The following is a 21,376-nucleotide window of genomic DNA, read 5'->3' on the forward strand; positions in this document are numbered from 1 at the left end:
CTTTCAACACCTCGTGTCAGTGCAGGCTCGTTGGAGAGAGTGTCTCATTTCAGGGTCTGTCAGTTTGTTTCGGAGAGTCTGTTCTTGCCTCTGCTCCATCTGTGAATTATCAGCCTTGATGTCAGGCAGCGTTGGCATGTCTGCATCTGCAGCCTCACCTGTAGTAGTATTATTATTATTATGTCTCTGCTCCTCCAGACCCCACAGAGCACGCTCAGGTTGGCACAGACCATGGGAACTGCCCCTGAGGGGGATCACAGGCTGTAAGATGATGGATGAGTGCGAAGGGGCGCTGATGTTCTACCTGCAACCCCAGCCCTGTTGGCTAATTCCTTAGACCACTTCAACTTTTCATCACGCACTAAAACCAACACGCCATCCCCGACGCCTCGAGGGCTCAGCTTTTTCGTAATCTGAGAAACTGAGTGCGGGAGGCTGGTGCTTGTAATTGTCCTGTTTTTATAGTGGTGAAATGTGTAGAATCTGAGCCTCTGTTGTATCCTGTCTGTTGCCTGGTGATCTGTCTCTGCTCCAGCTACGGGGAAGACAATGGTTGTGCTGTTGCCTAATCTCAGCTTCTATCTCCTGTCAAGACTGCTGTTATTTTTAACAGACTGGTAGGTTAGGTTTGTTTGATACAGTAACTTACAGTATTGTGTGTTTGTTTTGTTTATTCTAACCTACTATTGAGTGCAACAAACCAGGTACAGGGTCATTTAAAGCACCATTTTATAAATAAATCACTGGTAACTTTGATATAGCAAAGAAATTAAATGATAGTACAGACAAAAAAGCTTATTCTGTGTTCTGCAAACAGTTTCAATCTATGAATATGATAAGCTGAGGGTAAAATTGAGGGCTAAATGTGTCTTTAGAATCAAACCAGATGCGTGAGTCATTTCCTTGTCTCATTGTTCAGTTCTCTGTAGTTCAGAGTTCAGCCTGCTCATCACACCCTGATGAATGATGGATAAAGTCAGTGCCTACATCACATTAGTCACAGGGCCTTGGGTGAAGTAAAACCAGAAAGCCAGACTCCATTTTGCAGAGGAGCTGCCCAACAGGTGCTTCTCCAGCAGCCTCAGAAATGAAGCTCGAGGTTGTTGTTTTTTTTTTTACTGACAGGATGTGGCGTAACCTGCTGAATATGTTATTCGTTCAGTGGCCCCCGACATTTAGGATCATAGCAAAAGGTGCAGGAGTTTAATTTAATAAAGAAAGCATAAGCATGGAGGTTTCATAAGATTCAAGTGCCCAGTGCAGTTAACTGGTGTCATAAACTCAGGACAGGTAATTACAGGGTGTGAGACAGGTGACGCAATGATGCATACAAGTTCATTAGTGTTCCTGTAAAATGAAAAGCCAGTGTTAAGCAACACTAAGGTTTTCGGGTGACGTGTGGCAGGGGTTCACTTCACTAAGGCTATTATAGTTAACTAAATCTAAAATAAATCTAAAAAAAGATAGATAGATAGATAGATAGATAGATAGATAGATTTTTCATTCATTTTAACCTTAAGTTTTGTTCATTTTTAATTCACTGGAAGTGACAATGAGATATAATGTGTTTTGTCGATATTGTGTAACTCAAAACAGGAATTCTTGTACTTGACATTTCAGAAATATTGTAGTTTTTACTCCACTACATTTATTTGATAGCTATAGTCAGCAGTTTCTTTACATACAAAACATATAACTAGCTTCAGAAATGTGACTTTTGTACTTTTAAAGGTCAAGTGTGTAGGATTTAGGGGCATGTAATGGCAGAAATTGTGTTAAATATTCATTTTCATTAGTTTAAAATCGCCTGAAAATAAGAATTGTTATGTTGTCGTTACCTAAGAATGAGCTGTTTTTACATCTACATACAGAGGGATTCCTCTTCCACAGGGTCCGCCATGTTTTACAGTAGCCCAGAATGGACAAACCAAATATTGGCTCTTGATAGGGCCATCCGTGCTTTTGTGTCAGCCACTGTAATTCTCCTCCATGCTTGGCTCACAGGTTAAATTTCAGTGTTGCAACCTCACCACTAGATGTCACTAAATCCAGGGACCGCCCATTGCTCCAATGACCTAAAATTCGGAAAACCACAAAAACCATTTGGTTATGGTTAGGAAAAGATCATGTTTTGGCTTAAAATACCCACATTTGATGGCACAGACTCTGGAAAAGCAAAGATGGGTTGGTAAAAAACACAACACTTTTTAGGCGCAAACATCCAAGGAAACTGAAACTAACTCCAGGGAGTGCTTATTTTCTCTATAGGATTGAGGCTTCTGAAGGAGGTCTCAAGCGGCTTTTCAAAGAGCTGCACCTTTTGGCACTTGCGTGTGGAGGTTGCCACTTGGAGAAACAGGATTTTGGAGCAATGGCTTTTGGGATTATGGACTACTGGAGAGGTGGGCTTTTGGTGCAACAAGACATTTTATAGACCAATGGGGCTTCTTAATTTGGCTCTCTGGAACAATGGCATGGCACCCTTAAACCTACACACTATTTTAAAAAGAGGACTTTTACTCGCAGCGGAGTTTTACATTGTGGTATTTCTACTTCTACTTAAGTAAATGATTTGGATCACACTTTACTTTAACCCCCCTATTTAGTATTCATAATCAGTGCATAAACATGTAGTAAAATATTTTATAGAGCTGATAAACGCTTTAATATATCCTTATTAAGTGAAGTGGTTCAAAGGTAAATGTTACTAGGTTCTCAAGCAGTAATGAGATGGATGAATAAGTGAGTTTACCTTGAATTAAAGTACTGCGGCAGTGGCAACCTAATTAACTAAATGGCCTTTAGAGTGCTCTCTCCAATATAATGCACCCTTCACACACAAGAATGGATGCATCATAAAAATATATCTTTATATGATATAAAATGTCATAGTTTTTACAAATTACTGTCCAATACAGTACTATGTTGGACTTAAGCTGCTATACCATGTTGCAGCTAAAAAGAATTCAGTTTTTTGTGGCCAGTTCCCTGGACAGCATTGATGAATGAGTGTCTACAAGATGGCAAGACTCCCTTCTTGTCAGACGAGGTGTCTGGTTGTTCCTTTGTTTGACTATGATAGGGACTTTTCAGTTTGGCTGAGTCACACCTCTCACTCACTCTGACGGACCAACAACAAAGCGGTCATGACCACAGAGCATGCTGAAGTGATGCAAGAGCCTTATCAAGATATAGCGGTGAACAAAACAGCAGGTTAATGGCTGTAATATCTCTGAAGTGAAGAAAAATCAAAGCATGTCTGTCAGAAAACAACGTTTCTTTTTTCCTCCATCACCCCCACACCTCCTGTCCTCACAATTTCACTTGCAGATGATCTGAAAACAAAAGCAGCAGGCGATGGTAACAACATCTGTTCTCCGTTCTGTGACTGGATGCTGGGAGAATGGAGCTCATACAGAGTGCTCTGGGCTGTTTTTCTCCCCACTCACCCTTATTTTAACCTCACAGAACTCGCTGAACAAGATCTCAGGCTCAGACTCAGTTAAGACGCAAGGCAAGCTGCAACATGTGGATGCAGCGTCAGGGTGGAAATATGGATGTGGGTACGCTCGGCATTGATGAATTATGTGATTTATGGCTAACTAAGCAAGGGGTGAACATGCCATTCAAAATGTCAAGTAAAAAGTAATTCAGTGGAAGACATAGTTGGCACGTAGTTAAAGCTGATTAAGAAGAGGAAATATTATTGATGTTAAGCAGACATTACAGAGCTGAGAAGTGATTTTAAACACCCCAACACCAATTATTTTTAACATCTTTAACTAAATTGTTGGTCTATTTAAAGTATATTAGAAGGGAAAAGTAGTTTTCTGTAAAGGTTAAAGGTTCAGTGTGAAGAATTTTGTTGTCTGAGAATGAGCCAATTATATCTAGGGAGCGGACAAACCAAACACTGGCTCTAGATAGGGCCATTTGTGATTTCACGTTGGCTGTAGTTTGCAACCCCTTCACAATGAGTTGTCAGAAAAACACAGACTTTTATAACATGAAACTGTTTTATTCTGTGTTTTTACCACTTTAAACCATAGGGTCTGCTTTATTTTGGAGAGGAAGAGACCTCTGCAAAAAAATTCATCCCCAGGTACAAACCTCCTGAACATCTGGATCTTAGGTTATCAGAGAAAAAAAGAGAGCACACGTTAGCAGGTTCTGGGCTAGCGGCCCGTCTCCGACACACCAAACAGCATTGGAAAAACACTGATTTTAACATGAAAGTGTTTTATTCAGTTTTTTACCTGTTTCAATCACCAGATTCATTTATTTTGGAGAGGAGGAGACCTTTGTGGATAATTCAGCTTCCCATAAAAACCTCCTGAACAATAAACACAGACGGAAATCTAATCGGGATTCAGCTGGTTGCAATCTGTAGTCCTCACCGCTAGATACTGCTAAATCTTACACACTGTTCCTTTAAGTCTGAGAACATAATCACTGAGTGCAGTAAGGTTAAAGTCCACTCTGAGGGGGGAAAGCATCTGTGCAATGGGAAAACATGCCCATATCACCACACAGTAACCAGTGTGCTGCCACTGTGTCAACATGTGTCCCCTCTGAGAGTTAATGGAGCAGCTTGGGGACGTGTCCAGATCTGTTTGCAGATGACATCACCCTTGGCACCTTCTGAATCCAGCTTTGCAATAAATTGACATGATCGTGGCTGCAAATGAAGTCTGATCAGCAGAGACACTATTATGTCATGTGATGTTGTGTTTGGATGCCAGTAAGGCTTATAGTCCTGTAATAGCATTAACTTGTTGGATCTGTTGTGGGGGTTTTGTGACGGGCGTTTTGATTTGAGTTTTTGAGCTCAGGTGTTCAGTTAAGAGCTCCACAGCATATTTATTAGGACTAGTTGTGGGTTTATTTAAGAGCTTATTCTGGGTGCTTGCATACACAAGGTCTCTGTGTAATTGTGTGATACACAATGATGGAGGCTGCAAAGCTGAAGGCTGCCAGATGGGCCAGAGCGCTATAAAACCTTAGCTTTGACCAAACAGAAACCGCAGAATGTACATATACATGTAGCCTTGGCTGTGTTTCCCTCTGCTCCAGGACATGTAGGGGGCATGTCCGGATTGTGAGACAATGGGTCCCTGGGCACAGACATGCAGAAGGTCCCACCACCTCTCCTAAATAGGAGGTAGATATTAAGATGTTTTGGGGGCATTTTTTGTTTTACTGTTATGAGAGTGAAGAGAGAAGGGAGGATTTGCAGCAGAAGGCCTTGGGCCGGACCTAAACCCCATCTCTTTGTAGTGATTCTGTGCTTCTTTGTGGTTGTTTTGCCCCTTTTCATAGTCATGTGAGTGTGTGTCTCTTTGCCATTTTTTCCATCTCAGAGTTGTTTAGTGTCTCTTTATGGTAATTTTCTTGTCTCTCTGTAGTGTTTTTTTTGGTGTGTCTGTGGTTGTTATCCCTTTTGGTAGTCCTTTTGTGTCTCTTTGTGGTCATTTTGTGTTTCTTTATGGTTGTTTTGCCCCTTTTCATAGTCATGTGAGTGTGTGTCTCTTTGCCATTTTTTTCCATCTCAAAGTTGTTTAGTGTCTCTTTATGGTAATTTTCTTGTCTCGTTGTTTAGTGTCTCTTTATGGTAATTTTCTTGTCTCTCTGTAGTGTTTTTTTTGGTGTGTCTGTGGTTGTTATCCCTTTTGGTAGTCCTTTTGTGTCTCTTTGTAGTTGTTAAGTGTCTCTTTGTAGTCATTTTGTGTTTCTATCTTGGTGTTTTGCCCCATATTCCTAGTCATGTGAATCTCTTTGCAGCTGCTTTGCATCTCATAGTTGTTTTGTGTCTCTTTGTGGTAATTTTCTATCTCTTTGTGGTAATTTTGTGTTTCTTTATGGTTGTTATGCCCCTTTTTATAGTCACACAAGTTTCTGTGAGTCTCTTTGTAGCTGTTTAGCATCTCATAGTTGTTTTATGTCTCTTTCTGGTAATTTTCTTGTCTCTGTAGTTTTTTTGGTGTATCTGTGGTTGTTATCCCTTTTTGTAGTCCTTTCGTGTCTCTTTGTAGTTGTGTAGTGTCTCTTTGTGGTCATTTTGTGTCTCTTTATAGCCATTTTGAATATCTTTGTAGTCATTTTGTGTTTGTTTCTGGTTGTTTTATGCATGTCTGTGGTCTTTTTGTGTCTGTTCGTAGTTGTTTTGTCTCTCTTTGTGGTCATTTTGAGTCTCTTCCTGGTCTGCATGTGTTAGTTTGAGCAACATTTTGCACTTTGGGCCCCTGGGCCTGTGCTCAGTAGGCCCATTTATTAATCCAAGATGTGGTGTGCAACATTTATAGTGTGTAACTTGTGGGATCCAGCTGTATTGTGCAATTATTTATCGTCCCCTGAAATAGTATTATTTGGCAGCATGTCAAGGTTGAGGCAGTACAGAGAGAGAGGGCTATTTTAATACCTTTTGGTAAGCTCTTTTTTTTTAAAATATCCAGGTTTATTGTTGGTCTGTGTATATTGTAATGGGGCTTAGCTCTCATGCATCTTTAACAAAAGGGAGAGGATGGTTTTAGTGGTGGTTGTGCTACTGCTCTTTCGCCAGGAGATGGCGCAAACTCTTTGTAAGCTTGTATAGAGGCTCATTATGGAGTCACATTTCAGCACAGTTCAGTGCATCATGATGACCTCCTTTAGTGTAGTTTTTTTGTTTGTTTGTTTTTAAATGAGCTGTTTCCAGTGATAATTAACATATTTATCTTTCTGTAAATTAACAACAACAGTTTATCATGAGTTGCTGTCATCTCGAAAATGTTTATTTAATGAGGTAAAAATCTTTCAGAGGAGCCGCTGCGCTTGGTTGTCAAAGGAGAGGTGTGGTGTGTTGATTGCATAATGCTGGCAGTCTAGCATACATTAAGATGCAGAGCGGCCTTACGTGACATTACCATCTGCTAGATCCTGCTGAAATACAACAGCTCATGACAGACACAGGATAAACTGAACAGCCAAACTGCAATCTGATTAAAATACCTCTGACACAGCCTGCCATTATCCAGGCTACAGCTATACAGTTTAAATGACAGTTCCCCAGGGCTATGCAAAACTTGCACAGTAGCTGAAACAAATGCACGGCCTTTCAATACAACACTGACTGATAGTCTGAATGGACTGTATGAGATATCAGCACAGTGCATGATTATGCAGGGGCGTCCTCTTTCGAATTTTATTCATGGCCTAATTAGACTGCTCCTTCACCAATATTAGAAAAGGTCATTTTGTTATTTATTATACTAAAAAATCCAAATTAACAGTCAGTTGAAAATAACATTTGGAAAATAAATAAATCAGAGCGTTGTTTTCTTATGTGGTGTTATGTTGGCCTAGCAACAGAGTCAGAATAAATTATCAGTGGATGGATGACAACCTCTGACAAGGTTACATATGCTGTACTGTTGTGGCTCTGAACTGAAGTCGTACTGTCGATTGGGTCATTTCAGAATTACATTAGAGTTTGGATGGCCAATGTTCTACAGAGAAGCATCCAGGCACAGCTTTGGGCTGCTTTACAGCCAAGCCTGCATCACCACAAGTTATGGTATCGCTGTTCCAGTTGCAGCTGTTGTTGTTTGTGATTAAAAACAAAAGTAATTTAGGAATACAGTCACAGACTCCAGCTGTGGCAAAGGTAGAATAAAAGGGTGGCATTTCAAGGCCTTTTATAGTCAAGGTAAGTGCGGCTGTATTTGTGATCAAAGTTTTTGTTGTATTATGAATTAAATTGAATGCAATTCATTTTAATTTAAGGTGTTGCATCCTTCATTACTCAAAGACTAACTCTCTAAACTGTTTCCAGATGTTGATTTCACTTGTGACAGGTGCAGACTGTCTCCTGCATCCTTACCACACTCATTCTGGTTGTGTCCCAATTTGTCCACTTATTGGAGTTTGATCTTCAAAACACTATCAGACATTTTTAAAATGAAAATTCACCCAGATCCTTTGGCAGCCATCGTTAACATAGCAGGAGAGGAAAATATGAATCTTTCAGGATCTAACCTCAAAGTAACAAAATGTGTCACTTCATTAGCACGGAGGTTGATCCTTCTCCACTGGAAGAACTCTCAGCCACCGAGCTGGACTCAGTGAGGGAAGTGATGCAACATATCAAACTTGAGAAACTAAGATTCACATTAAATGGCTCTTCTGATAAATTTATGAGAATCTGGAATCCATTTATGGAATATATAAAAGCTAGATTCCAAACCCCCCACTTTACTGACAACTCCATGTGAAGTCACAGTCACTTGTTTATTTTTTGTTTCTATTTATTTATTTTTTACATCTTGAAACCAATCACAATAGGATAGGCCCTGATCAGGCCTTTATCCTCTGCAACTGCCTGTTCCTTTAAAGGGTCTGTGTGTATGTAGGTATCTGTATATGTGTGTACTTGTGCATATGTATACTTTTATGTATGTATACTTTTTGTCTATGGTTGTCTCTGTGGTTTTTTTGTGTCTGTGGTTGTTTTGTCATCGTGAGAGTCTTTGTGTCTCCTTGTGGTCATTTTGCCCCTTCTGTAGTTTTTGAGTCTCTGTAGCTGTTTTGCATCTCTTTGTAGTTGTTACGCATGTCTCTGGTTTTATATGTCTGTAGTTTTTGTATCTGTGGTTGTTTTGCTGTCATTGTGAGAGTCTTTGTGTCTCCTTGCAGCTGTTTTACATCTCTTTGTAGTCGTTTTGTGTCTCTTTGTGGAGTTTTTTGTTTGTTTGGAGTCAATTTATGTTTCTTTGTGGTCATTTTGAGTCTCTTTGTAGTGATTACGTGTCTCTTTGTGGTTGTTTTGCCCCTTTTGTAGTTGTTGAGTCTCTGCGGCTGTTTTGCATCTCTTTCTTGTCCTTTTGTGTTTGCAGTCTTTTTTGTCTCTTTGTAATCATTATGTGTTTCTTTGTGGTCATTTTAAGACGTTTGTAGTATGCATCTCTCTGTAGTAAGTTTGTGTCTCCTTGTGGTTGTTTTACATCATTCTGTAGTAAGTGTATGTCTCTTTGTGGATGTTTTGTCCCTTTTGTAGATATTGAGTCTCTACAGCTGTTTTGCATCTCTATTGTTATGCATCTCTCTGTGGTTTTGTCTCTTTGTGGTAATATTGTGTGTCTTAGTAGTATTTTGTGTCCATGGCTGTCTTGTAATCATTGTGAGAGTCTTTGTGTGTCCTTGCAACTATTTTACACCTCTTTGTGGTCATTTTGAGTCTCTTTGTAGTTGTTTTGCATCTCGTTGTAGTAATTTAGTGTATCTTTGTGGTTGTTTCACCCTTTTGTAGTTATTGAGGCTGTTCTGCATCTCTTTCTTGCTTCGTGTTTGCCTCTACTTGTGTCTCTTTGTACTCATTTTATGTTTCTATGTGGTCATTCGGAGTCTCTTCCTGATCGGCACTTGTTAATTTGTTTGACATTTTGGGCCCCTCATTAATCCATCCCTGGGTCCAACCTCTACAGATACACTCCAGTCCACCAATAGTAAAAAATAAGTTTAAGATACAGTTCGCCAAACAACTCCTAAGAATGTCTGCTAAATAAATTATTCTAAAAATAACAATGACGGGATAACTCCTAAAGCCATTTGTGGCTTTTCCGATCGTCTTTCGCGGGAATTCCCCACGTGTAACTTTATGAGAAGAGGAATAGAAAGCGAATGTCCTGATGACGACAGAAAAGTCACCTGAATTACAGGTGAGCAGCCTCATATAATGTATTCAACAAGGGAAGAGAAGCTTCATAACTACTATACTGTGTTTATTACTTTAGATAATTATACCACATCCCCAAATTCTTCCTTTCTGTTGTGGAAATGTTTTGATGACGCTAGGACGATTTACCTTGATCCAACCGTAGGGGTGTGGACACTGCTACTGCTGTTAGGGACGGTTGTGTCGTGAAAGTTTTCTGTTTCAATGAAGCAATTTCATGTGTGTGTTTAAGGAGGAATTTAAACGTGTTGTTTGTTTTTTAACTACGAGCAAAGTCGTCGATAATTAAACCGCCGCTGATTGCCCCCCCCCGATATAAACTAGTGGTTCGTTCCGCCGAGAGGGGAGAGAGGTTCCTGTAGCTGCTGTGGATTTGCCGTGACGCGCTGATGTTTGTGTCGTCGCGGAGTCAAAGGAGAACCGAGAGAGGGGTCCACACGTAAAGGAATAGCTGTCCGCAGACACTCTTCAACACAAAGGTGAGTTTCACAAAAGTGGTGTACCGAAAATACCGGCGGCACCTTCGTTTTTGTCGGATATCTCGCTGTTTAACAACGTCAAATAACGGTCACGAATCAGGCAGAGCAGAGTACTCGGAGGATGCCAGTGTGCTGCTGCTGCTGCTGCTGCTGCTAGCTTAACTTCTTGTTAGCAGGCATTTGTTTAACGGTACGTGTGTAAACAGTCGGGTTAGTGACGTATGTTTGTAGCCGAATTATAATCATAATTATTTAAAGTACTGACAATGAGGAAAAATACGTCATGGCGGTGGTTAACTGTGTTTGTGAATTCTACGAAGTGAAAAGTTCAAATTAACGTCGAGCCCCGTTTTTGCTACCACTGGCTGCTCCTTTGAAACACCGTTAAATGTCCACTAATATAACACTAGCTAAGTCCTGGTACTATGTTTTAACTTGAATTTCCTGTATTTGGTGCACCGAAAGCTCCTTGACATAATGTAACCCCAGTACAGTTAAATAACTGTCCAATGTTTTCATTTTCGGGTTATCAAAAAGAAACAGACAGCCACAGCTCCCAATATGACTCAACTGTTAGACACCAGCGCTCATGACCTGTAGCATCCTTCACATTATCATCTGTGGCATGTCACAAGACAGTGTGAAACCTAGCTGCACATAGAAATGTCTTTCTCTAAACAAATCTGTCTGTTTTGCTTTTGATTTTGTGGCAGAGATTTGTCCTCATAGCTGTCATGGTGGGAATATTCCCCCAAAGGATATCAGCAGCCTTGAATACTTTCTTTATCATGTGATTGATAAAGTAGGACAAGTTGGATTTTTAGGGGAAACATGAGACTTACTCAGGTTCCCAGTTCCTCAAATATAATTAAAACAGTTCAGATATCTATGATAAATTGTAGGTTTGCATAATCTGGTTAGCGGTTGCACAATTTTATTTCTTTTTAACCTTTATTTAACCAGAAAAACCTCTTGAGATTAAAATCTCTCAGGCAGCAGTATAAGACGGAGAACACAGAACAAAAATGCAGAATAAAAACAGCTCTAAAATGACTAATATTAAACACACAAAAAAAGTACACATGATTACAACGACTAGCTAAGATCCACCGTGACATTGGCATAAAAAAGATTGTGTACAAAAATCCTGCAACCGTGTCAAACGACTGAGAGGAACCAAAGATTACAGCTTTAAATCTCTCTGCAGAAGATTCCACTATATAAGGAGCTGCAGACTTAAATGCTTGCCTGCCAAACTATACATACCCTTGATACAGACAGTAAGAATGATAGATCTATATATAGAACTACATGATCTCTTGCGATGCGATATTTCCACACTAACGTTACTAAATGTTTTGTGGGGAAAGACGTTTACTTTTCCTTTGTAGTTGCTTCTGCTTTCTGGCAGTTTAGGCCTTTTTCTAGTTTATGGATGTTTTACAGCTGACCAGTTGTGTTCCCAATCAATGATGTAGTTTTAAATAATATGACAGTCTTGGGTGTTGAGTAGTTTATGTACTGTAAACCCAGAATCTAGATGCACACAACAGTAATTTAGCTTTTTGCTCCACTGAATCTTGAATTTAATCCCTCCTTTTGTCACCCTACATAAAACAAAATCATTATACTTACCAATTATAAATGTGAGTCCAGTCTTGAAATGTGTTTTCCCATAGCGATAACTGTCATTTTAAAATATGACTAGGGCTTAGGTATTGTTATTTGATGAACTTTTAAAGTAGCATCCAAAATTACCCAGTGCCAAGCAGTATCGAAACTTCTCCAGTCAAACGATACCTTCATTTGATCCTTTTTGTGCCCAGATCAGGGAAAAAATAACCATTTGTACAGATTTGCTCGTAGCCAGTCAATGCAAGTGTTCTTCAGTGTAATGTGATGTGTATTTGGCCCACTACCGCAGCAGCTACAACCCGTACAGTCTGTGGTGTGGTGAAATCAAGCATGGTGTTTTAGACAGAGTTGGCAGTTCAGCATGCCGGGATAGCACCGAAACATTCAAAACTATGCTGACATTTCGTGTTTCCATTCATATGACGGGTGTCAAATGAAGTAGAACTTTTGAAGTAGTACTTTTGGTATCGATTTAATTTTAAAGATACTGATGTTGGCATTAGCATTGTCATTTTTTTAAACGAGACCCAGTCCTAGATGTGCTTGCAAATGTTTGGATCATTGTTTTTGTGTGGGGATGACATCAGATTGTGTTTAACACCATGGGATCCAATAGCATGTTGGCACAGTGACAAAAGAGAGACTGTCCTGTTCAATCTGCTGTGTCATGAATTAGCTGTACCATTTTTAATCAGCTTGTGTGGTAATTTATTGATGATATGACTGATTAAAACCATGTGAGTAAGGACGCTGCCTCTTTTGCTGTATTCTGTACCAAAAACAGTGTGGACTAGAAAATATTCCCCCCACTGACTCTACCAAAAATGCATTTTTAATAAGTTTATTTGGAAATATGACCTAATTAGCAAAAAAGAACTTGGTGGTTGTGCAAGCGTCTGGTATTTAGCCATGTGCTCATTTTCACCAGTTGTTTTTTCCCCAGAAGCACAATGAACGAAGAGGAGCAGTTTGTGAACATCGATCTGAATGATGACAATATCTGCAGTGTCTGCAAACTAGAGACGGAAACGGGGACCATGTCTTTCTGCCATGTGTGCTTTGAACTCAGCATTGAAGGTAAGAAATGGAACTGGGGGCACACACTGCTTGTTTACTCTCAAGAATGAAGAGCAAACAAAGAGATGTCAAGGGAAAATAGACCTCTTCACATAGAGCTAATATGTTTGTGCAAGCTAATGTTTCAAAGCAACTTTACAGCTACAGTGTTGAGTGTAGCTCCTTAAGGATTTTATTTTATTTTTAACCACAGAGTGACCTCTTCGTGCTTTTTAACTTATGAACACACATACACTCAATGATATCTATCTGATGGGATTCAGATCAGCACTAGTCTTCACTGCCAAGAGTCTCCAGCATTTGGATCACACAATAAATCACATTTGCAGAAACATCCAGATTCTTTTTGATCATCAGTTCCCATCATGGCAAATATGCATTTGCGCCAAGAGCTGTAACACAGCCTCAGAACCTTTCAGATTTGCGGATGTCTCATATGATTGGCCTCCACAAACACTTCTTTTATCCTCTCCAGGAACAATGTAAAAGACATATGTGCAGGGTAATGGGCCTGCAGGACCAAAGCCCTCTCTGAAGCAGGCCACTGTGATTCTCCCGTTTGATGTGCCACTCTAACTCAAGAGCATGTGTTTGAAGTTTTTTCATCTCTTAATTAATGAGTGGCCTATTTGAAGAAGAATGAGGAATCAGAAGGGATTAGGTATGCCTCTCATTCGGCTCTCGTCTCATAGATCCTCTGTTCTGCAAGAAGTGTGTGCACTTACATCTGCATAGATTGTGTATGGTTTGTAAAACGGCGCCATATAGCCGACTCCAGCATGGTATATTATTCCGTTGACAGCGGAAGGAAATGCATATGCATGAAAGATTTATAGGTCTATTCTGTTATGGTACAAGGGGACTGACTGTGGGGGTATTGATTAATCGCTCTGCTCTTTCTCTGCTGTAAAAGAGTCTTCAGTCTCATACAGGCACTGTTAGGATAATACTTAACCTAAAGTTGTGTTAGTAAGTGTTTGCGAGCTCATTAATTCTCATTCAGCAGGAAAATAATCTAAATATAGTAGAACGATGCAGCCTGGGTTTGCTGGCATGTACAGTTCAGTGTGTACAGTAATGTCAGAGGCCTAATTATAACTGATATTATAAGACTTTGCACTTATTAAAAACAAACAGCCTTAGTAGACAGTTGATCAGTGTAATATGTAGCATGTAGCACTACTTGGATCCACTTGTTCACACATTTTTTCTCAGCAGCTGAACGCTGTGCATACTAGGGCCGCCCTAAATACAATTTTTGGGGCTCCAGAGCTTCGGTAATAATCCACAGCCAATAATTAGATTTTACTATTTACGTATATCGCTAATACGGCTGATCTCATCCTCTGCTTAGAGGATGAAACATCATTGTTTCCCTGGTTTGGGGACATTTTCAGCCGCTTTTCTTCTTTGAGTTAGCTGCTAACTGCTATTAAATACTTATAAATCTCCCGCGGTGGGTCACACGCATAACGTCATTATAACGTCACACTCTTCCGCCCATGATCCTGTCCTGCCGGCTGTCCCTTTTGTACAGAGGTTGTTTATGGTGCTGTTATACCGCCGATGTTGGCTTAAGGGCGAGACAACTCTGCCCCCCCCCCCCCTCTGTGATTGCACCTTTTATACTGAAAGGTGAAACGGCAGAATAGCATTAAATTCCTGCAATGAAGAGACCGTGTAAAAGGGGCGACAGTGACAGGGCAAACTGTTTAGGGGTTTAACTGCATCTGCGTAACGGCAGCAACAGAAAGCTCCTTGATCCCGGGGATAGGAGGGGCAGCCTGGGATCAGACCCCCTGTTGCTGGACACCTCCCAGTCAGCTACCACCCACCAGAAATAGAGTCTAATATTGTGGGAAAAACAGAATGCTGATGATAATAGGCTCCAAATTCGAGACAAGGCCTGACAAAATCCTAACATTGAAAGCTGAATACCTACCCAATGAACAGGTAGTACAAATAGCTGGGTGTTTGGGTCCAGCCTTAGTACATACTGCTGCATTTTTGAAAACTAAACACAGTTTTTTCAGGGTCAATTTTATGTTTATCCTTTTAATTCACAAGAATCCCATGCAGACACATGAATGTCTTCAAAGGAAAAACTTTGATGACATTTGACAGAGGCTAGGGTTTCTTTGTCTGGCTCAGTTGGAGTGTCCTTGCTCGCTCCATTTAGTGTTTCAGCCAAGATGCTATGTTCAGGTAGGAAAGAGTCAGCTGGTGGAGCATTTACGTAAGTGTGTTCCCTAAGCCTCGGCACTGGTTGTGTTAGTTAAGACTTCATTAACTGCCTCACTACCATTATGTGCTCCTGGGGTACCAGATTTTGACGTAGCCTGTGTGTGGCAATGGCTGTTACGTAACAACTGGGTCTGGGGGAGAAGAGGGGGGCTTGCAGATGAGCACGTGTTTCTGATGCAGCTGAGCGTTTCATTGGTGGGAGGGGGAGCTTGCCAGGCTGCATGTGGCGACGTTAGGCATGGCTGATTGGAAGGCCCAGCCGTGTGCCCGCTGACTGCTCATGTAGACTTGATAGCCACTGTGCGCATTCATCCCATGCCATCCTTTGTTAAAGGAGACGAGAACACAAGTCCACACATGCGAACAGAGTGTGTAAAAAAAAAAAAAAATGGAGGGGAGAGAAATGGTCCTCATCTCCCGTTACACACACAAACACACCCTCCCAGTGCCTTTCTGTTCTAAGCCATATCATGCTATCTCAAGGGTGGATTGCTGCTACTAAATATTCATTGCCTTCTTGCTATGCACTGGTTATGAATATTTAGTAGAAGCAATAAAAGCAGAATTGGGTGTTGTTTAAATAGAATATAACAACAGTGTATTGGGATGTATGAATCACAGTTGTGTAATGTGTAAAGTTCTGTATTTATTACCCTCCAAATGAACTGAGTTTGAACAAAATTATCAAATAAATTTATTACAGTTGTTCAGGAATATGTCATATCCCTAAGAGAATTTCTACAATATGCTGTTTTAAATCCCTTGTATGGGATAAGCTCTGAAAACGCTGGGTCCTACTTTTCCCATACTGCAGTTCAAAAGTGTCTTTCAGTAGAACTTAACATGTAGTCCTGTGGCTTCACTCACTTTTCTCCAAGCCATCTCCGAACTTTTGTGACACAACGTGTCTCGCAAAGACATGTATTTGCGTTGCCTGGCGTGAATTACCGTCTGTTTGTGTCTTTGCCTTGACATTTATGTAATCGCACCACATTAAAAAATCATTTGACGTTTCGTCTGAACTCATCTTAACACCTCATCCTAACTTGATGCGATGCAAATGAGCAAAATCAGATTGCTTCGGTTTTTCCCCAGTGAAGATGTCTCAACCTGCTCTATGCTTCATTGAACAGGCTAAGTAATGTGTCACTTGCTTGAAAAACATCTCGCCCTGGCTCTGTTTTTGTGAAGTTTTGTGCACCTCCAACCGATTTTTACAGCAACAGCAAGCCATACTTGAGGCTCGATCAGGGCTCCATAGGCTCCCTGAATGTTGTTGTTCCTCATGGTATTTCTGGACAATATTTCGCACTCTATTGGCCAGAGTTAGCTCACTCACTGTATGTTAGAAAGAGGTTTTAAGCATTATTTTTTTCAAACTTTGCCTCCTCCAGATGCACAAAAACACTATACGTTAGAACTGTTATCTGCGGAGTGTCACTTTGTAAGTCAAAAATTTTATTTTTGAAATCATTTGGAAAAATTGTTGGTGCTGTGATGCTCACCAACAACTGGCCACTGCAAAGGTGTAGCCTTGTCACAGCAGAGAGCAGGCCCATTGTGACTTAACTGCTTATATTTAAGTATTCATTTCCACCCACAACCTCCCTGAGCTTGCTCGGGGACTTGCATGACACGGGGGTGTTCAGACTTGTCTGTTTATCGTCTGCTGCCGACACACAGTAATCACAGCTGAAGCTTTGCAGCACTGTACGTCAACATAAACACGAGCAAGACCAACAAGTAATAAACCTATTTGTCATCCTCCAATTCCAAAATATTTCACTCAGTATGTGTAAGATTGGAGCAAGTTGCTTGTGTTGACAGGATGCAGAGTTGTTTATCATTGAAGCTTCAGTCCACAGTGCCACCAGGTGCAGACGTATATGTGAAGGCTGTTAGTGGTAAAAGTGTTGAGTGCAGTTTCGGCACAGGATGAATGCTCAGGAAGAGCAGCTTTTGTTGTTGCTCCAAGTGGTTGTTTCCCGAGGAAACTGCTTTGGCCTGTGTGTGCTGGTTCCATCAGAAAGTACTGAATAGAAATTGTGTCTATTTATATATTGCTCAACCTCAGCCTAACTGGGCATTTCTTACTTCCAGACCTTTCTTTGCTTTTTGCTTACTGCACTTTCTTAGCGGTGCACTACACATGGTTACACAGCCTTGAGCATCAACACTGAACAGCAGAAAACTAGAGAGCTACTGCAGTTGCCACACCAAGAGCCAGTTCAGCCAGTCTACAGTTATTGATAATCTTCTTTGGAAGTGATGTCGCTGTTTCACGCTGAAGGAATTGGTCTATTTTAGAGGAATTTTCATAACCATGTCTTCTTTATGCCCGCTCAGAGTAACCTGACACCACACCCCAACCCCCATAATGCCTGTGATACCAAAGATTATAAGATAGTGGCTCTGTAAGGTTGCCAAGAATGCCAGACCTCCCAGCCAGCCGAGGAGGCACAGTAGTAGTTTAGAAACTGCATAGCTGAAAATGACCTCTAATCAGAATGTGCACAACATTATATTACATTTTTTATTGAAGGTCAGGTAAGTCCTTCAAATAAGAGAAGATAGTTTGCAATCAGACATTTTGTGCAAATGTCATATTAAAGGAATAATACATGGACTATTTTTTTATTTATACTCATGTCAGTGAAAGCACCAATAAAGTTTGTATGTCAACAAAACATACAACAAGTTAGCTGGCACATTTTAGCTTAAGGTTTTAGCTCTCTCACTTATAAGTATTCAAACTAGGGTGGCAGACATCGTCCTTCCATCCTTCCACACCAGGGGTCAACAACATTACCCGTTAGAAGAGCCATTTTTGACCAAAAATAATTTTAAAAAATGCCGGAGCCGCAAAACATGTTTAAGCCTTATGTAACACTGCGTATTAAGTCTAAATTAGCTTATCGGCATTAAAAATAGGTCTACATGAGCATTCGGAGGTCTGCAGTGAGCTTTTTATGATAATTTGGGACTTTAACTTTGCAGCGTTGGTGGTGAAAGCAAACAAATCTGTCCACCCGCTATAAAATTCTGTATTTCCTCTGGGACTTTTATGGATTTGGAGCCCATTGCTAGCCTAGCTTGGGAGACTCAAGGCTAGCCACTGCTGTTGGGGTTTGGCAAAATTTAGGGGAAAAGGTGCCAGGCTGCAGATATATGACACACATTTAGTTGTGCTGGTTTTTAGTGCATAGGCAGCACATTTTTACAGTTGGAGAATGTAAAAGTTTCTCAAGGCCTACAATAATGATGCCCAAGTGCCTATATTTCGGGCCGCGCCCTGAGATAAACCGAGGTCTACTTTTGGAACAGAGCAGCGTGCACCACATGTCGTCATCACAACAACCAATCTCAACCGACAGATGTCTTTTCCTTCTTCCATTAATATCAATCTGTGGTAGGGCTGTCAGTCTTCCTCCAAAATGCCCTTAATTGCGTGCTTAAAAATTAACAATTCTGATTTATCCACCCGATTGACTGTAGGCTGCCAGATGGGCGAAGTGGTACTTCTTGTAGGGACCAAGTTTGTGGCTTCCATCGTGAACATTTGCCACCATCACCGATCAGTATCCAGTCACATCCACTGAGCTGCCGTTTTTGTTATTATTTTTTAGTTCTCTGGTGTATAAATATGAAGGGCTGCAGCAAACGAGTCAAAAAGTGACAAAGCAGTGTCCTGAGTTAGTTATTAATAACTTAGAGAAACATTGCGTGCAGTAGTCCAACTTCTCCTCCCCTCTCTCTGTCACTGTTTCTCTCAAGCACACACACTGACATTGTGACGCACAGTCCTTGTGTCTCTGTCCTTATCACAGTCCTCAGTCCTGACAATTTTGCTACGATAATGCAGAAGGCTGGCAGTGTGCAGGTTGGGTTTGGGTGGCTGATTGGTATCAATAACAGTATCACATATTCATCAGACTTTACTAGTTGGATCAGATTGCTCAGTGTAGCACAATTCAAACCAGGCAGGGCTCTGTGAAGTGGCTTTATTGGATGTGACAAGCTGTGTTGTTAAACACCTGAGAGGTGTGACACTAGTTAATAGACTGAATGAGAATTGTAACCTCAGACCTTTCTCTCTCACACACACACACACACACACACACACACACACACACACACACACACACACACAGTCTTTTGGTCTTCTCTGGCTCCTTGTCAGACAAGATGTCTGCTTAGCTGCCAGGTTCAGCTGAAGCCCAGCACCTTCATTCCTTCAGCTGCTTACATAATACAGATGGAATTTTTGCTGAGCACTGTGGTAGCACGACCAGCTGGGTTTGGAGTTAGAAAAACAGAAAATTCCAACAAGGAGAGGCTGGAATGATGCAGTTGGTGCAGATAATGGTTACTGCTCTACAGGGGCTATTGTAGCTCCTATAAACAGCTCATTCATTGTGGGTGAACTCTTCACCCTGGGATGGAGAGAGAGAGAGAGCCCTAATTATGTTGCTGCCTGTGGTAGCTTTATGTTTGAACACAGTGGGGGTCCACAGATTTGCTGAACCTACTGCACACTACTGCACCTTTCTGAGCCCTCTAATTTAGCACCATAATGCTTTACGAATAATGGGCTACTCTCCATGTGAATCTATCATTGGCTGGAATAGATAGCCCCCTTTCAAAGTTTATTGTCCTCATTAGCCCTGCAAGTATAAATAAACAGTCTCATGGGGTTGCTTCTTTATTGGGTCTAACTAACATAATTGGCTCTTTCACCGCATGTTTTTCAAGCTCTAAACTAACTTATTCACATAATGTAACCCACTGACTGTGATACCAATGTCTGCAGCTACTTCCAGAAAGACAATTATCCTCTGCCACCTTGAGGTAATGTACATTAAGGATGTTCATGTCAGACAGCAGCCACAGCAAAGGTAGCCATGCATCTCAGTTACACTATCAGTTTACTAGAGGTTTCATAGTATCTACCCTGCAGGACATGGTAGCCTCAATGAATAATCAACATCTTGTTTCTGGTTTAATGTGTGACTGACTGAAATCTGTTTTATTGAACTGGTGATGCAGTTTGCAGAAAAGTGTGACCTCTAATACTGGATATTTGTTGGCCTATTTTATAGCGGACAGTTTGCATTTTAATAGACTTTTCGCATAATTCTAACAGCCTGCAGCTCTTATGCAAAGTGTCCTAAACTCCAAGCCATCATAACAGGTTTTCTAACTCTTTAATGTTCGCTTGCAGCATCTTCCAAGTTTGAGATTTGACTTTAAAAAATACAGTTTACATCCAGGCCTGTCACAATGATTATGTTATTGACTTACCATATGATATATATATGGACATGTCCTTGATCCTAGGCTACATGCGCACATGTTCACATATTACCAACTTTGTAGCCAACCTGATGCCAGAATAAACAGCAGGGCTTTCCTGGCCATATTTTTAGACTTGGACACTGATTCTCTCCACCCTTGCCTAGTCTCGCAAGTCTGAATAAAAATAACACAACACTTAAAAGATGACACAGAGTAGCTTACCAGTAGCCTGCAGCTGCACCTTTGGAGTGGAATAGGCACAGTCCTGGTAGTCGTTAGCTTGCCAACCCCTGGCAACGAGCCAAAACATCCAGTGTTTGTAGGTATACCCTCCAACAACTTCATCCCCTACTCCTTAAATCCACCGTCAAACAACCCGGCTCCCAGGCCGTCTATCCCTGGGAGCTAACTGGCACACAAGCTGGGTTATGGAGGTAACTAGGATGTTCTATGAGCTTTGTTAAGCTTGTCTGTGAGCTCGAGGCAATGCTTGGTTTGGTTTTTGCTGGTCAACTTTTGTAATAAGTCTCAAACTGAGTGTTTGGGGCTACTTCTATAAAGGTAGCATCATTTCATATGCACTTTCTTCAACATACAGTCAGGTCCATAATTATTTGGACAATGATACAGTTGTCATCATTTTGGCTCTGTACACCACCACAATGGGTTTTAAATGAAACAATGAATACCTGCTTAAAGTGCAGACTCTCAGCTTTCATTTAAGGCTTTTTTCAAAAATGTAGTATGAACCGTGTAGGAATTACAACCATTTCTTCACACAGTCCCCCAACTTTAAGGGCTCATAAGTATTTGGACAAACTAACATAATCATCAATTAAACAATCAGTTTTAATACTTGGTTGCAAATCATTTGCAGTCAATGACTGCCTGAAGTGTTGGACACATAGGCATCACCAGATGCTGGGTTTCTTCCCTG

The 21,376-nt window shown here is 40.8% G+C and overlaps 1 protein-coding gene across 2 annotated transcripts in view; it reads left to right on the forward strand.

Annotated features, from left to right (window-relative positions):
- Nucleotides 1–10,061: 10,061 nt before the first annotated feature.
- c3h21orf91 (chromosome 3 C21orf91 homolog) overlaps nt 10,062–21,376 on the forward strand; it is a 26,149-nt gene continuing 14,834 nt past the window's right edge. The window contains exons 1-2 of one of the 2 annotated variants that reach the window (XM_050040307.1): nt 10,062–10,188; nt 12,767–12,900. In XM_050040307.1, coding sequence (XP_049896264.1) covers nt 12,774–12,900 — 127 coding nt within the window. In that variant the 5' untranslated portion in view covers nt 10,062–10,188; nt 12,767–12,773. The remainder of the gene's footprint in view (nt 10,189–12,766; nt 12,901–21,376) is intronic. The other variant, XM_050040306.1, reaches the window with a different exon arrangement.

Source organism: Epinephelus moara, chromosome 3 (genome assembly GCF_006386435.1).
Source record: "Epinephelus moara isolate mb chromosome 3, YSFRI_EMoa_1.0, whole genome shotgun sequence".
NCBI lineage: Eukaryota > Metazoa > Chordata > Actinopteri > Perciformes > Serranidae > Epinephelus > Epinephelus moara.